Source organism: Adiantum capillus-veneris, chromosome 9 (genome assembly GCF_014529385.1).
Source record: "Adiantum capillus-veneris isolate H3 chromosome 9, ASM1452938v2, whole genome shotgun sequence".
In the NCBI taxonomy this organism is placed as follows: domain Eukaryota; kingdom Viridiplantae; phylum Streptophyta; class Polypodiopsida; order Polypodiales; family Pteridaceae; genus Adiantum; species Adiantum capillus-veneris.
Window position 1 is genome coordinate 4,970,466 of NC_140939.1, and position 18,742 is coordinate 4,989,207.

The following is an 18,742-nucleotide window of genomic DNA, read 5'->3' on the forward strand; positions in this document are numbered from 1 at the left end:
AGTTCAACTTGCATCGAGCTACAATTTGAGCACAAAAGATAAATTAGAATGGATTAGACTGCTAGTTCAACATGCCTCGAGCTTCCATTTGAGCACAAAAGATGCACTAGAATCCATTAAATCTTGATTTGCGAGGCTAGTGAAAATATGGTCGGAGAAGCGAGAAGGGGGTGTGCAAAAGAGAGACAAGGGCTTGTGTAAAGGCTTACGTTTTTTGGCAAGATGATGATCAAAAGAGAGAACGTGCTTTCGCTGCTACTGCTACTCTTGGCCTTCAGTGGCGGCTGCTGCAGCGCCAGCTTCTCCGCCACTGCACCTGCTTCAGGAGTTCGTGGCGCCCAGCTCCTCCTCAATGCTAAGCTCCACATCCGCAAGCTCACCACAGCCGCCGTGCTTACCATACAGGTCACCATACTCTCTCTCTCTCTCTCTCTCTCTCTCTCTCTCTCTCTCTCTCTCTCTCTCTCTCTCCCCAGCAATAGCGTCACAACTAGTTACTGTCACACACTCGCTTGCGTTACAACTCTCATTTGCGCCGCCCCCCCCCCTCTCTCTCTCTCAATGTAGCGTTGTTATGTGTTGTTGTATTGCTGTATAATATAATAGAGCCCGGATGGGGACGTGATACTCTGCGTCCCTCGCGAGAAGCAGCCCGCATTCGATCACCCCCTCCTGCAAAACCATACTCTCCAGGTACATAAACATACCACCGTGAGCAGCTAGATGAGAGAGAGAGAGAGAGAGAGAGAGAGAGTTTCGGAAGATTGTGTTGCTTATCCTGACAACGAGTTAGGGGCTATAGCCCAATATGCATATTGGGCTATAGCCCAATATGCATGTATATTGGCTATAGCCCCTAACTCCTTGTCACATAAACATACCGCCGTGAGCAGCTAGATGTGAGAGAGAGAGAGAGAGAGAGAGAGAGAGAGAGATTCGGAAGATTGTGTTGCTTATCTTGACAACGAGTTAGGGGCTATAGCCCAATATGCATGCTCAATATGTATGTATATTGGCTATAGCCCCTAACTCCTTGTGAGGGTATATATATATGTATATGTGTGTGTGTGTGTGTGTGTATAGAGAGATAGAGAGAGAGAGAGAGGATGGTTGTATATGTATGTGTGTATGTGTGTGTGTGTATAGAGAGAGAGAGGCTAGTTGTAGCTCTCAAGAATTGTAAGTTTCTGAGGCTCAACCTTGTTACCTGTTATTGTTTAGGAATCCCCAAGCTATGTACCTAAGGAGATTGAAGAGCATGTGCTTGCTACCAAACCTAGTCCACCACACTCAGCGCCCTCTGCTAATTTGTCTAGTAGCCTTTCCATGACTCAACTTTGGCATCAGAATGGACGATGTCCTCAAAATACCGTCCCCATACGAAGGCCTTCTACCTCTGACCTCCTTGCACCACACCTTGCAAGACAATATCGGCGCGATCCAAACTCCACCATCAACACAGATACTCCTTCCACAAAAAGTATGCTTGATGTTATAATTCCTAAGGGCCATGAGGTGAATTCTTTCTTCAAGTACTACAATTTCTTCAAGGAAGTTATTGGATCTTATCACATCTATAGTTTAAATCTTCAAATAAGGATGCTAGGACCTATAGGAGTTGAGTCAAGTTTATGCTAACTACATGAGACAACACTGCAGAAAGTCTATATCTGAACATGAGACAAAATCTCTTGGTGGTCCCCTTGTGAGCAATTATAGATTATACTAATTTCACTACCTAACCCTTCTAAGCTTGCATGTCTTCTTATAGTCTCTAGTGAGGCAGACAATATCACAACAAGATTTAGAAATTTTCTCATATAGGAAAACAAAGTCTGTTACAATGTTTTTCATACAATGCACAACATCATGAGCTTCTGCTCGGGAGGCACTGCATACCTAGCTAGTGAGGCGGTCCGGGGCGGGCAACAAGAAGAGTGGCCTCTAGACACCCTTCAAGGCTCCCGTGCTGCTCAATGGGGCTGGGGCACAACACAACACAAACCAAAACAACCAACCCACCGCCAAATCCCAACTACACAAGGGGCACCACCTAGTTTAAGAGCGAACTAGGACGCAAAAGAGGAGAATCGTTAGAGCAACCCACAAACAAGCAAGGAATTTACACTAACCCTAACACCAATGGAATACTCTCACACACTAAAACACGAGAGAGAGAGAGAGATAGTGCTCGGGCTGCTTTGAAACGTATCGGCAATGATCAAGCAAACACAACTATATATTTAAGAAAGAGAGAGAAAGGGGGAGGGGGTGCTTGTTGCATTAATACCTTCTTACAAATCTGTCATGACAAATCAAAGTGAGATTAGTACTTGTTCAACATAGCTTGCGTAAATTTCACCACAACACATCACAAGAAAAGCCACCCCAATCACTGTCTTAAGGCCAGGGGAGTCCTCTCCACCCTGTCGCCCTCTTACAGTATGTGGGATTTATGGCTAGATTGATGACAACACCAGAGACAAGCTATCAAGAACTTAACAAAAAAAAACACCAAGACACTTACACATCATTGTTGTCCATTACTTCACGTTGGAAGGGAGACAAAGTATCCAAGCTTAGTCCAAATCCACCCTCCTTGATTCAGCGAATGTTGGGCTTACACTAGTAGGAGAAATGATAGATTTCCTACTCTCAATTGAATGATCACTCTCTCTCTTACGATGGCATAGATTTCCCTTGCTAATCTCCTATTACAACACATGCACATGCATAAGACAATGAGCTTCCACTCAAGAGCTCCTTCTAGAGAGGTTGAGCTTGGCTTCTCAAGCTATAGCATAGTGCTCTTGCTTATGGCTCCCCCCCTTTTGTGCTAGCTACACCCTCCTTTTATAGCAATTTTGAAGGCTAGGGTTACTCCTCTAACCATGGTTGGGTTAGATTTTCAGCAATTTATCTAATTTCTTTTGCTTGGAATTATCAAGAAGTTGGTGAGGAAAGAGAGAGGAGAGAAATGGAGGTGATAGGACTTTTCATAGTGGGTTAGTGTTAGTAGAGTTAGTATTAATTTACAAATGGAATTGGATATTTACAATGGGAGTATCCATGTAGGATACAAATAAGGAAGAAAAAAACTCTTAAGAGGTAAGAAAAGGTGGCTTTCTTACAAGGTTGATGCTCCAAGTGTCTTGAGTAGAGCCGATTTTGACGCTTGTTGACGGTCCACTAGCTTTGACGGTACATTTTTTCTCCATTCTTGACCTTCCTTGAGAGACAAGGTAATTGAAGCTGAGTAATCAACCACCATGATGCTGTCTTTTAAGAGAAGAGGCTGAATTTTGTGGTTTTTTTGATAGATAGGGGTAAATTGGAGGAGGAAAAATGAGACTAGGTGGTCAATTTTGGAATGGAATTGTGTGTGGGAGGTATGAGTTCACCATGGTTTCTCTTATTCTTCAAGGTTGAGGAGAAGGTGAGTAGTGTGCAGAGAGGAGTGGTGAGAGAGATGGGGATGATGAGTGGAGAAGTGTGTGTGAAAGAGGAAAATGATAAAGTGGAAGAGAGAGTGTGACTGCATAGCATGGGAAAACTGGGGTCCACTAAAAAAATCATAGCTCACAGCTCGTAGCTCAAAAAAATATGAAAAAATTTGAGGCAAAAGTTCAGCCCACAAGCTACAACTTTTGTTTGTATCACCTTTTCAAATTCGGAGAGCAAGTGAACTTTAAAAATTTAGCAAAACCGACCGTTTTTTTCCACTGCAAAGGTCCTTGTGGGGTCCTTCTTTGGATGATTCTTTTGAATACCTCCAAGAGTGAGCCCTCCATAGTGCATGTATGCATGCCACCTACCCTTGACCTTATTTGGTAGGTCTATAATTAAAGATATTGTTGAGATTAGGATATAAGTGAATAGTACAACTAAGAAAATCAAATATTGAGGGGTCTAAAAAATATGTACATGTCAAATATAAATAATATAAGTGGAAAAAATATAAAGGGGTCAAAAGAAATCTCTCTCATTATGAGGCTACCATAAAAAGATAAATATTTTTGGTGTTCTAATTTTTTAGGAAAAAAAAAAATAGATATAGGAAGGGAAAAATCAAAATAGTGAAAAAATATACACATAAATAAAACTAGTTTTTTTGGATTTTGTTAGGGTGGAGTTACACCAAATATAAGAGAAGCTTACATGAAAATATTTCTATATGGAATAAAGAGTATGAAAAATGGTAAGAGAAAATTGTGGTAATGGTGAGGCAATGTACAGAGCATAAATAACACACACCTAGGTAGAAATATTTAAATAAATACCAAAATAATTATGAAAAAATCTTTTATTTAGGCCCTATATATAAAGAAATATTTACATATGCATGGATCATAATATACTTATATTTTTTTTATTTTTTTTATTTTTTTATTTTTGGCTCAACTAGCCCAATGACTAGCTAATTGAGGGTTTTTTAAGAAGATATGGGAAAAGTCCCGTGACTCACGCACGCCTATGTACAGTGAAATGGTAGGGATAGCCACAATGTTTGGGTGATTTTGGTAGGGTGAGGTAACTCACTGTGGTAATTACAAAGAGCCGAAAAAACGGCTATCATTAGCCCTCCCCCTGGATGATGGTATATTCATGTACCATCATAGAGCATCTTTTCCAAAGAGAGTGCTTCAGAGTCCTTGACAAGATCTTCATTGTTTGGCCCCTTAGAATTTTGGCTGGAGTTACACTCATGCTTCATGTAAGAATACTTACATGAGGGAGCGGCCTTTGGACAGATCTTTGGTAGATCCTTTGGTAGAAGGCGACTCAAATAGGGCTTCAAGCGATACCCGTTTACCTTCCTGGAGTGCTCTTTATCATTCAAGTCCATAAGCTGATAGTAACTAGAATTGAAAGCCTTCTTGACTATGTATGGCCCTTGCCATCTAGTTTCAAACTTGGCATCAAAACGATTGTCAAGTCGATTGTCATACCTTAGCACAAGCTCTCCTTCCTTGATGCCTTTGTCCTTCAGTTTCTTGTCGTGCGTTTCTTTTGCTTGTGTGGCTTTCCTCTTGTAGCACTCATATGCTGCTTCTCTTTTCCACTCAAGCTCAGCTAAGGTAAGAAGTCGATCCATCCATGCTTCTTGATCATCTTGTGCTGATTTGCCATGAAGTCGCATTGTTGGAATGTTTAGTTCAATTGGCTGTAAAGCCTCTTGACCATAGACCAAGTGAAATGGTGTGAACTCCGTGGCTTCCCTATATGTGGTTCGATACGCCCACAAGGCACCATCCAAGAAGTCATCCCACAACTTTGTCTTGTTTTTCACCATCTTTCTAATGATGCCTGCAATGACACCATTAGCTTTTTCTACCAAACCATTTGATTGGGGATAGTAGGGTGTATTGTGACGATGTAGAATGTGAAGTTCTTCACAGACTTCTGTGAGCAATCCCTTTCTAAACCCTGGACCATTATCAGAAACAATCTCCAAAGGTGTGCCAAATCTACAACAAATGTGAGTGTAGACGAATTTGCTCATTGTCCTCTCATTTACCTTTGCCACACTTTGTGCTTCCACCCACCTAGTCATATAGTCTACAGCCACTAGAATGTAGAGTTTACCATTTTTTGTCCTAGGCAGAGGACCCATAGCATCAATGCCCCACTTTTCAAAGGGTCCATTTGCAAGAACGATTTGCCTTGGACCATAAATCAATCTTCTATTCCCATTTACCTGACAATTGTGACAACTTTTACACCAATGTTGGACATCCACATGCAGACTTGGCCAAACATACCCCGCAAGCAAAATCTTCTTCACAGTTAATTCTTGGGAAAAATGACCACCACATGCCTCTTCATGCAAACCTTTTAGAATGGCTGGAATTTCCGCGATAGTTGGTACTCTTCTGCACACTTTATCCTTCCCTCTTTGATAGAGGGAGCCTTCTAGGAAGAGATATGCGCTTGCCTTCTTCATGAGTCTCCTCTTTTGAGCCTTCGTGAAGTCTTGTGGAAACTCGCCCTCCAAAATGTAGCTAATAATGGGAGTCAATGACTCCAATCCCTGGTATCTCGGTTGCTTGACAGTTGCTGCCACCATGATGACCTGCACTTCTTTCTCAACACATGTAACTACTTGCTGTGCAAGTAAATCGGCATCTTCATTCTGTTTCCTAGGAATATGATATAGTTGCACTTCTTCAAATTGATTAAACAATCTACGAATGGCATGAACTTTTGTCCGTAAGCTTCATTCTTGCATGCCCAAATGCCTAAAATCTGTTTAACAATGAGAAGTGCATCTCCCTTTACCATGAGGCGTTGTATCCCTTGGCCAATGCACATCTTCAAACCATGAAGTAGAGTGTCATATTCTGCTTCATTGTTGCTAGCTGAACTTGGTAGATTGAACTTCTCTTTCATGACCACCTCTCCACTTGGGTTGAGCAACACTAGCCCTCCCCCTGCTTTTCCTGTGGCTCGACGAAAAGCTCCATCAAAGAACAAAGTAAAAGCATTAGGAATACTTTTTGGTGGTGGCAATGGTAGGGTCTTTACTTCAGGCACCTTAATCTCCTTTTCGTGCACCCTATGAGTGAAAATCCCTGCCAATTGTGCACGCACACTATCTTCTACCTTGAAAGAGTATTGAAACTCTTGCAACTCCATAATCCACTTTGAGATCCTAGTACTAAGATTCATTTGAGATGACACCCAAGGGAACAAATTTTTTGCAGTGAGAATTACAAAAGGTTTTGGTAGCAGGTAGGATCTAAACTTTCTCACCGCAAACATGAGAGAAAGCATCATGAGTTCTGCTTCTGTGTAGTCTCTCTCCAAAGCATTCATGACCCTACTAGCAAAGTAGATGGGTCGCATCCTTGTACTGTGGGGATCTTGTTGTAGCAACACAGCACCAATTGTTTCCCTTCCAACACTAGAGCTAACAAAGAATGTGTACTCCCAACAAGGAGGCATGAGTGTTGGTAGCTCTGACAAAATGACTTTAATGTTACAAAAATACTCTTCAATCTCATCAGACCATGCAAATTCTACTTGTTGTGTTAACTTTTGCAAAGGATGAAGCAACTCCGAGGCTAAGTGAATGAAGCGTGACATATACTTCACCTTCTGAATGAAAGAGATGACCTCCTTAAGACTCTTGGGTGATGGTAGCTCAATAAGAGCCTTTGCCTTTGAAGGATCCACCTCAATGCCTTTATAGGAAACCTTGTGACCAAGCAAGATCACTTCATCCTCAGCTATGTGACACTTGTCGGGGTTGAGTTGACCTCCCATGTCATAGAGCTTCTTTAAACCTTCTTCTACCCTTTGTAGATGCAATGATTTTGAGCTATAAATGCAAAAATCATCAATAAAAACCCTAATGGACTTTCCAAAGAATGCTTGAAACACCATGTTCATGAAGCGTTGGAAAGTTGCAGGAGCATTTGTCAGGCCAAATGGCATGACTCTAAAAGCATAACAGCCCCAAGGAGTGATAAAGGTTGTTTTCAATTGATCCTCCAATGCGATACCTATTTGAAAGTAACCCGAGTAGCCATCACACACAGTGTACTTCTCATGACCAGCTACTTCATTTAGTATCTCATCCTGAAATGGGAGGGGAAAGTGATCTCTTTTTGTTGCCTCATTAAGTGGACGATAATCCACACACACCCTCCACTTGCCGTTTTTCTTAGGAGTGACAACAATGGGAGAGACCCACTCTGAATTCTCCACTGGATAAATGAAACCTGCTGCTAGAAGCTTCCTTACCTCCTTGAGTAGAGCCTGCTCCTTAATGACTCCTAGCCTTCGTAGCTTTTGAGCCTTAGGTGTGGCCTCTGGCTTCAACTCAATCTTGTGTTGAACAACATCTACTCCACGCACATCGGTGTAGTCTTTAGCAAAAAGCTTCGGAAATTTCCTTAGCACACATTTGAACTCCTCTCTTTCATCCTTTGTAAGTGTTGTAGACAACATACCTTCTAACATTCCTTCATCTTCCACCTTTTGGTTCTCTTGAGGACCTACCTCCTCCAAGCCTTGACAAGAGGTCTCTTGGATGCTTGGCTTAAACCTTACCCCCATGACTTCGATGGAAGACTCCTCTTCAGTAATGCTGCCGCTACTTTCTTCTTCTGAAGTGCTATCGGTCCAACCTTCTTCCGTCTCACTTTGAGATGATTCTTCATGGAGCTCCTCTTGGCGTTGCTCCTTCATGTCAAAGACAACCTTCTTATGATTGTCATTCCTGCAAATTAATTTCCCACTCTCCCAATCCTGCAAAGCTCGCATTTTCATTAGCCATGGTCTTCCTAGGATAAATGGGTAACCATTTCCCTTGGTAGACATGACATAGAAATCCACTGCCTTCTTAATGCCAAAGGCCTCCACAAAAACATTTTTACAAATGCCTACGCACCTAGCCTTGCTATTGTTTGCCATCTTGACCCTAATTTCAGGTGTCTCATGGATGTGCATGCCTAGTTTTTGCATGAGTCCCTCTGTCATGATGCAAATTTGTGCACCCCCATCCACTAGACCTTTCCTAACCAATCTCCCTTTGATGTAACAGTCTAGCACCGGTGTAATGTCCTCATTCATTTCAGCTTGTGCAATTTTTACAACAGGCACACTCTCTTTTACCTTTCTCCTAGTGCTAACTGCCCTTGTTAAATCCCTCCTAACTTGTGGACATAATGCAAGAAATTGAGGCCATGAAATATCAGGACCCTTACCTCTCATGTCTTCCAACAAGTTGTACGGAGCCATACCATGTCCAAGAGGGAAGTCTTGGAGGTTGATACGACGTCAAGTCCTCTTGGTTTCCTTGGTTCCCTTTGCCTTCTTGCCTTGTCCATGGTCACTCTGTGATGTGACTCCTTCTTTCTCTTTACCTTTTCCTCGGCCACGCTTAATTCCATTGGCTTCCATGTCAACCTCATTTGAATTTGTCACCTCTACCACATGCACATTTGGATCTGGCAAAGGTGGAACTCCTTCTACCCCTTGTGGAGGTGGTCTTGGTCCATTTGGCCTTTGTAGAAGCCTTGGTTGTTGACCAGTTCCTTCTCCTGCATTCATCACTGGGTAATTCAAGTTAGGTCTCCCTGGCTCTCCACGGGGCCAAGGACAATTATACATCCCATGTCCAGACTCTCCGCAATTCCAACATTGCAAGACTCTCCTAGTTCGTGGCTCTCTCTCTTCTGACTTCTTTGCTTGTCCCTTTGGACCTACAGCTTGTGCAAGGTGAATTGACAGGCTGCTTAAAGATTCATTTAGCTTCTCAATCACTTCAGCCGTTACATCAGGAAGCTCCCTAGATGTTGATGCTTGTGACTTACCTTTGGGTCTAAGAACTTCTATTGGAACCTCTCCCCTTAAGCACTTGAGTTTCCTATACTTCTCAGCAGCCCTAGTTTCCGCTGCATCAAAAGTAGCAGGTGCACCCGCCTCAACTTTTACCTTAAGGTCAGGAAAGAGTCCGGCTATGAACCTCTCCTTCTTTAAAAATTCTGCACCATCACCAGGGTTAGCAACATTTTGTATCCATAGAGCCCAAAGACGTAGAAACTCTTGCTTGTACAAGTAGTAGTCATCTAAGTCTTTTTGCTTATGAGAAACAATGTCTTGCCATAGTTTTTGAGTGTTTTGGGGATCAAAGAAGTATCTCTTAAAACGATTCAACACTTCTGTGTAATTCCCCTTAACTTCCTCAGGCAAAGAGTCAAACCAAGTACTAGCATCTTTCCTAAGGACCACCTCAAACATTTCTACACGTTCTTGATCGGTTACTATCCTCTTAATACGGCAAGACATCTTGAAATTTGCTAAAAATAATTCTGCATCCTCTCCAGGCTCTCCAAAGTAAAGAGGATATCCAGACATTTGGCGTTGGCTCTCCATTATTATGAAAGATTACAACACGAGTTACAATAAGGGATACAATAGAGATTTAGAACCACTCGCCTGCAAATGAAGAAGTGAGAAAATACCACTCTAGGTTTTCTTCTTCAGCTATCCAAGCTTCAATAAGGTCTCGATTTGTTTGATCAAAACAAAAAGGTAGACTATTGATGAGCTCTAAGAAGGGTTGAAATTCTTCAAAGCTAAGGCGATAAACAGAAATCTCTAGAACTTCATTTTCTAGATCCAAAAGAGCAACCACGTCCCAAGTGATAAATTGCACTTGCTCTACAATTCCCAACGCACAAGCGGTTTGTATAAAAACTAGATCTTCATGCTCGTCGAAGGCCGTGAGAAAGTAGCAATTGACTAGGAGCTCCTTTCCTTCGAGTTCCACACAGTCGGAGTGAGGCAACCTTCTCACAATTTCATAAAGAACATCCTCATCAAGTCCAATCAAGTTTGCAAGATTTAAAGACTCCACTTGTGCTACAAAATTCCTGGACAAAAACTCCTTAGGATTATGGTTAAATCATTCAAAAGCATAAAGAGATTTACAATGTCTCTATGAACAAAGCGTCATAGAAAGTAGAGAAGGATGAGAATTTATACAAATTTGCAATCTTCTCTATGCTCTCTTTATTAAGACAAGCTCTAAATAGCTCCCTATCTCCTTTGTTGAAAGCGAAAGGAAGACTATTAATAAGACGCAAATGAGGGAAAAATTCACCAAATGTGAGTTTATGAAGCGTGAACTCTGGCCGCAAGTTTCCTGAAGAGTCTTCCTCAATGGTGAAATGCACTCGCCAAACGCCAAATTTCACTCTATTTACCAATCTTAGGGCACACACTAGTTGGATGAATGCGCGGTCTTCCTTAGTGCCCAACAACAAGAGGAAAATGGAATCCACGCGTAGGACCTTCCGTCTTAACTTCACCACCCTCTTGTTATGAGGGAGACGCCTTACTACTTGCTCCTGCAACTCAATTGGTAATAGAGCTAGATCTCTAAGGATTGAACTTTCACTGCACACACATTCCCAGTTAGAACAAATGATCGTTTTTTTGTTTCTTGTAACAACTTGGACAAAGAAAAAACAAACATACACACTATTTTGCCGGGCTGCACTTCATTTTAAAATAAAATGAACACATGTACATCAAAAGAAGTGTGGTAGTTGATAAGAGGTAGAATGACAGGGTTTGGTGATGCAAGAATTTCTCCTGCTCTTTGGGCACCAAACATGAACACCATTCGTTGTTGAAAATGGATCTTTCTACTAATTGCAACGTTTATTCTAATGTGTGGAGTAAAATGAAAGGGAAAAACCTCTATTCCTGGGCCATTATCCATGGCCTATGCATGTCCTAATGCTTAAAATAACACAAAAATATAGACGTCCAAGCTAATATCGTACCTAATGAGAGGCAAAATAAAAGGATTTACCGAACTGTTTATCTCGGCTAACCTAAGAGGACCTAAAATTCTACGAATTACTCGCTGAAATTGCAACTTAGTACTAACAATTATGTGTACCTTTTGCCTTGCAATGGGAATGAAGGGATCATACAAATTCTCGTGATTCATGCAAGCTACTTGATTATGCTAAAGGTTGAGCCTTCACAAAACATACACAAGCCTGTCCTCCGTGGGGGCACCAATTTGAGGCGGTCCGGGGCGGGCAACAAGAAGAGTGGCCTCTAGACACCCTTCAAGGCTCCCGTGCTGCTCAATGGGGCTGGGGCACAACACAACACAAACCAAAACAACCAACCCACCGCCAAATCCCAACTACACAAGGGGCACCACCTAGTTTAAGAGCGAACTAGGACGCAAAAGAGGAGAATCGTTAGAGCAACCCACAAACAAGCAAGGAATTTACACTAACCTTAACACCAATGGAATACTCTCACACACTAAAACACGAGAGAGAGAGAGAGATAGTGCTCGGGCTGCTTTGAAACGTATCGGCAATGATCAAGCAAACACAACTATATATTTAAGAAAGAGAGAGAAAGGGGGAGGGGGTGCTTGTTGCATTAATACCTTCTTACAAATCTGTCATGACAAATCAAAGTGAGATTAGTACTTGTTCAACATAGCTTGCGTAAATTTCACCACAACACATCACAAGAAAAGCCACCCCAATCACTGTCTTAAGGCCAGGGGAGTCCTCTCCACCCTGTCGCCCTCTTACAGTATGTGGGATTTATGGCTAGATTGATGACAACACCAGAGACAAGCTATCAAGAACTTAACAAAAAAAAACACCAAGACACTTACACATCATTGTTGTCCATTACTTCACGTTGGAAGGGAGACAAAGTATCCAAGCTTAGTCCAAATCCACCCTCCTTGATTCAGCGAATGTTGGGCTTACACTAGTAGGAGAAATGATAGATTTCCTACTCTCAATTGAATGATCACTCTCTCTCTTACGATGGCATAGATTTCCCTTGCTAATCTCCTATTACAACACATGCACATGCATAAGACAATGAGCTTCCACTCAAGAGCTCCTTCTAGAGAGGTTGAGCTTGGCTTCTCAAGCTATAGCATAGTGCTCTTGCTTATGGCTCCCCCCCTTTTGTGCTAGCTACACCCTCCTTTTATAGCAATTTTGAAGGCTAGGGTTACTCCTCTAACCATGGTTGGGTTAGATTTTCAGCAATTTATCTAATTTCTTTTGCTTGGAATTATCAAGAAGTTGGTGAGGAAAGAGAGAGGAGAGAAATGGAGGTGATAGGACTTTTCATAGTGGGTTAGTGTTAGTAGAGTTAGTATTAATTTACAAATGGAATTGGATATTTACAATGGGAGTATCCATGTAGGATACAAATAAGGAAGAAAAAAACTCTTAAGAGGTAAGAAAAGGTGGCTTTCTTACAAGGTTGATGCTCCAAGTGTCTTGAGTAGAGCCGATTTTGACGCTTGTTGACGGTCCACTAGCTTTGACGGTACATTTTTTCTCCATTCTTGACCTTCCTTGAGAGACAAGGTAATTGAAGCTGAGTAATCAACCACCATGATGCTGTCTTTTAAGAGAAGAGGCTGAATTTTGTGGTTTTTTTGATAGATAGGGGTAAATTGGAGGAGGAAAAATGAGACTAGGTGGTCAATTTTGGAATGGAATTGTGTGTGGGAGGTATGAGTTCACCATGGTTTCTCTTATTCTTCAAGGTTGAGGAGAAGGTGAGTAGTGTGCAGAGAGGAGTGGTGAGAGAGATGGGGATGATGAGTGGAGAAGTGTGTGTGAAAGAGGAAAATGATAAAGTGGAAGAGAGAGTGTGACTGCATAGCATGGGAAAACTGGGGTCCACTAAAAAAATCATAGCTCACAGCTCGTAGCTCAAAAAAATATGAAAACATTTGAGGCAAAAGTTCAGCCCACAAGCTACAACTTTTGTTTGTATCACCTTTTCAAATTCGGAGAGCAAGTGAACTTTAAAAATTTAGCAAAACCGACCGTTTTTTTCCACTGCAAAGGTCCTTGTGGGGTCCTTCTTTGGATGATTCTTTTGAATACCTCCAAGAGTGAGCCCTCCATAGTGCATGTATGCATGCCACCTACCCTTGACCTTATTTGGTAGGTCTATAATTGAAGATATTGTTGAGATTAGGATATAAGTGAATAGTACAACTAAGAAAATCAAATATTGAGGGGTCTAAAAAATATGTACATGTCAAATATAAATAATATAAGTGGAAAAAATATAAAGGGGTCAAAAGAAATCTCTCTCATTATGAGGCTACCATAAAAAGATAAATATTTTTGGTGTTCTAATTTTTTAGGAAAAAACAAAATAGATATAGGAAGGGAAAAATCAAAATAGTGAAAAAATATACACATAAATAAAACTAGTTTTTTTGGATTTTGTTGGGGTGGAGTTACACCAAATATAAGAGAAGCTTACATGAAAATATTTCTATATGGAATAAAGAGTATGAAAAATGGTAAGAGAAAATTGTGGTAATGGTGAGGCAATGTACAGAGCATAAATAACACACACCTAGGTAGAAATATTTAAATAAATACCAAAATAATTATGAAAAAATCTTTTATTTAGGCCCTATATATAAAGAAATATTTACATACGCATGGATCATAATATACTTATATTTTTTTTATTTTTTTTATTTTTTTATTTTTGGCTCAACTAGCCCAATGACTAGCTAATTGAGGGTTTTTTAAGAAGATATGGGAAAAGTCCCGTGACTCACGCACGCCTATGTACAGTGAAATGGTAGGGATAGCCACAGTGTTTGGGTGATTTTGGTAGGGTGAGGTAACTCACTGTGGTAATTACAAAGAGCCGAAAAAACGGCTATCACGTCTCCAATGACATGCTTTTGGGAGGAACCATTGCACCAGTTTCTAGTTATGGAGGGCCACAATTTGAAGTGCAACCAATCTTAGTATGGAAGGTATCTACATGCATATAATAGTATGCCTATAATAGCACCGTGCAATCACAAAATTAATTACAAGATGTGTTTAAAAGGTTGCATAGAAATCCATGTAATACCTAGTTCTAAAAGAGGTTGCTAGTTTTTACAACAATCTCCATTAGAGGAATGTGCACACACACGTGCACGAACACTTAGTACTCAATCACTCACATATGGACAAGCATGCATATACACATAGAGACATGTCATCACTCACACACACACACATTATATGCATACACATGCACATATCCAAAAGAAAATACTGATTTTAGATCCATTTTTGTAGCATCCCTTTTGATCAAAACTAGGACTCTGCTTCTCTACTAGAATTATCATTAGCTATATTTTTCTTAGAAATTACATTCCATATTTTGTCATACTCCGAGTAACATGGAAAATGCTTTCTTTTTGTAGGACAAAGTCTCAGGAAATTGGTGGCTACGGGTTGGTAACACTAACATCGGTTATTGGCCAGCGATCTTGTTCAGAGATGGTCTACAAGAAAAGGCATCAAATGCTCAATGGGGAGGAGAGATAACAAATTTTGACATTGACGGCCTACATACAACGACTCAAATGGGAAGCGGTCACTTTGCAAGTGAGGGATATGGAAAGGCATCTTATGTGCGCTCCCTAGGAATTGTGGATTCATCTTATTCTGTCATCTCTGACCCTGGTTCAATGAAATATCGCACTACTAATCCCACTTGCTATTCCCTATCACATACTTCGGCCAAAAATTGGGGTGTTGCCTTCTTCTTTGGAGGCCCAGGTCGTAACATTAACTGCCAACACTAGTTTGGTACCAAAACAAGACATTTAAGTGTCCTTTTTTCTCTAATCCACATAAATTGCTATTTAAATTCTTAAAAGAATCTCAAAATTTCTTCTTGCATGCCTATGCCTATAGTATGTTAGCCAACGTATCTAATTAAAATATATTATATTTACTCATATTTGTACACAAACTGATCTAAACGTCACTCCCTAGTCTCATATAAAAATGAACTGAAGGATGAGGTAATCCAAGCTTCATTTTACATTTTTGAAAGTTTCATGTGAAATAAAACCCTTTTTTTACTAGCAATAAACACATCATGTTGTGTAGTTTCAATATGCCATTAGAGAGCAAGGACAAACATATAGCTCATGTGACATTCACATTATTTTATGATCTTATGTACATTATTTTGGTGGTTTCATTTGATGTTTATGCAACATACATTTGGTAAAAATTGTCAACTCCCCAAAACATCGCATCTTAAAATTCTTAATTTTAATTTCTGCAACATTTGCCTTATACTTGATGCTTGGTTTGGATTTTTTGATCCACAGTAGTCATTTGGGTACAAATGCTTCATACGAATGCAGCTAAGGAATCTACAAGCACACTTTCATAGGTTTTTGGTAACAATGGAGGTTTCGCAGGTGATTTTGTGAAATGAAATTTCTAAAGGGAGTTTATACTGCAAATTATACATGAGGTTGAAACCTTGAAAAATATCTATTTAATCGTTCATGGCCCAAAGATATAATATAGACCATCAGTTTTGCTCCATAATCTTTCTAGGACGGCGGTTCCCTGGATCTGGAAGATCCAAATGCCTAAGCCTCTACGAGAAATGGGTATTGGTGGCACCCCAAGGTTCACATACACTAGCCTACAATATGCCGGTTTGACGTCTTGTCTGAACCACTGCTACTGCTCGCATCAAGACAATTGGCTATCCTCATGGCTTGATTTGAAGGTGGTAACCTCACAATGTCTGCCAAATCATCTGCCATTGAGCATAAAATTGAGAAAAAAAAAAGGAGGTGATCACTTTTGTGAAGGATCTAAGAAGCTACTCTCACCAAGGGCCCACCTCCTCAAAGATCCGTTCTTCAAAAGCCTGGCCCTCAAAGCTTTGAGTAAACTTCAAAAAGATGTGGACTCGGAAAGGCAAAGGGCTTGGGATACCTTCACCAAGAATATACAAAAAGCTATTAAAAATGCACGCCCTAGGAGGAAGAAGAACCAAGAGGAACGAATGAACTAGCTTGCTAAGAAGTTGAGTTCTTAACCACCAAAAAATGGAAGGATCCACCTCTGGGCGAAGCACAGAAGATGGCTAGAAGCTAAAGCGGATTTAATCGATCACCAACTAGAGGAGGTGAGGAAGGCCGGAATCTTATTCAGAGAAACCGTTCTTCAATCAGAGGAGACCAACTATGCACACTTCTTTAGGGCCCTCAAAGTCAAAAGAAATCCATGCCTAGTTCACTCTCTCACTGATATGGATGGAAATGACATAGAGAATCCAGATGAAATGGCTCATTCAATGCTTAACCACTTGCAACAGTTTATAGGCCAATCTGAGGTCCGTTCTTGTGTGTTAGAAAACTCTAGATCTACTCTCTTGGAGCGTTATCCCTATCAGAGAAGGTGTTCACACTGAGGATGAATGCTCTCTTGCACTGCAAGCTCTGAGAAAAGAGAGGTTCCCTAGTTTGGATGGGTTGACAACTTTTTTCTTCAAGGAATTTTGAGAGGATCTTAAGTCTCCTATCATGAGAATGGCTAACCAAGCCGTGGTTGATGGAGTCATGGATGGAAGAAATAAAAGAGACCTCATTAAGCCTATCCCCAAACAAGTATGATGCTCCCAACTAAAGCATGGGCACCCCATATTGATGATATCATTAGCCTATAAAATTATCACCAAAATTTTATTCCTCGGTCTCTTCCCCCTCCTCGACAAAGTACTCACTCCCCACAAACATGGATTTATCAAGGGGAGGTAAATTTACGAAAACATTTTGACAGCAATGGTTGGCATTGAATATGTTGCTTTCAATAAGCAAGACTGTATATTGTTGCAGTTGGATCTTGATAAAGCGTCTCACAGGATTACAGGATCAGTTATTGAAGATTTCATGAAGTCATTAGGCTTTGAGACGAGGATGTGCCGCCTAGACAGCACCCTTGGTGCAGGGTCACCATTCGGAGCTCCTCTTTAATGAGAGAATTGTGGGTACCTTTGAGGTCAAAAGATCTATTAAATAGGGTTTCTCACTTGCCCCCTAATGTTCACCATTAGATCCCATCCCCTGGGTACATTACTTGAAGAAATCGTTGTGAAAGGGAAAATTCAAGGACTGGCCCTACCTAACAATGACCAGCTTCTGGTGAACGCACTAAATCACTCACTAAGTGTTGATGCTCAGTTCTTGGAACCTTCACACTTGTACTTCAAGGAAAGATATCTACCAAGGGGTAATTGTTGTATCGTTTAATATCTACCAAGGGTTTTAGATTGCCAGGACGAGGGAAATAAAATCATCAGGTAACTATCTATGTCTATTCACTAATTTCTCTTTAGTTTCTAATTGACAGGTTTTGTCAATACTAAGCCCCTTGAAGAAAGGATTTGGTACTCCATGGTATGTTTCTATCTTAATCTCAATTTGTACTTTGGTTGTCTGTTTGTATATGCTTTGATTAAGTGTTCCCAGAATGGGATGTATATGTTGCTTCCATTTTGCTTGACAGACACATAACAAGGTCATATTGGAGCATAACACTTTGCAAAAGTATTATACCATGCAATTTTTGTACTTTGTAGTGATAGGCAATTTTGTTTGGCACTTGTTGTTGGTCACAAGGTGTGCAACACGGTCCAAGAACTCATGGAGTTTGGATTACCCAGTGTGTAGTGAGGTTCATGAGGGACCCTCTCGCTCATGTTGGTGAGTGTTTGTAGTTACCTCCACACATAAGTACATCGTGTACTTGCTGGATGTCAAATGGTTTTTACATCATTTTATGAGACATATTCTGCATGTGGAGAATATGAGTCTCTAGGATTGATATTGGCGCTTGTTTTCTAATGATGTGTTGCAATAGAGTCTCTAGGTGATGGTCACATCCGTTTATTAGACTATTTTAAGCACATAGTATCAAGAGAAATTTCAATGGCCAAAAATTGCCAAGTACTAAGTAGAGACTTATTGAGGTTACAAGTAATGTAAACAACATTGAAAGATGGTTGTTTACATATATAGAAAAATTATGGTTAGTTAATGAAAATTTTTCATTGTTGGTACGTAAATGTGATTGAGTTTTCACACTCTATTATGGTCCAAATTTTGATGTGATATTTTCATGTAATTATCGTGGAAATCCTAGGCATGATAATACGGGTTGGGATAGGTTTGTGTTAAATGCATGCACACTAGGTGTTATGGGCCCTAGTGTTTAACGCATGCTTGTTTGGAATGGCAAGAAAAATCATGGACAAGATAACTTATGAAGCATATTTCACCACAGGGGCAATGTTTCTATGAGATTTAGTGTGAATGTACCAACTACCATACAAGGTGCACAATTGGTATGGGTGTTTTCTAATAGGTTGATTAAATTGTATA

General features: G+C 40.5%; 1 protein-coding gene across 1 annotated transcript; it reads left to right on the forward strand.

Annotated features, from left to right (window-relative positions):
• Positions 1 to 222: 222 nt before the first annotated feature.
• Positions 223 to 17,335, forward strand: LOC147450060 (protein neprosin-like). The gene is made up of 7 exons (XM_086520979.1): positions 223 to 405; positions 607 to 693; positions 1,222 to 1,515; positions 14,195 to 14,308; positions 14,750 to 14,779; positions 14,843 to 15,011; positions 17,142 to 17,335. Exons 1-7 carry the CDS (start codon positions 223 to 225, stop codon positions 17,333 to 17,335), a joined length of 1,071 nt encoding a protein of 356 aa, XP_086377105.1.
• The last annotated feature ends 1,407 nt before the right edge of the window (positions 17,336 to 18,742 follow it).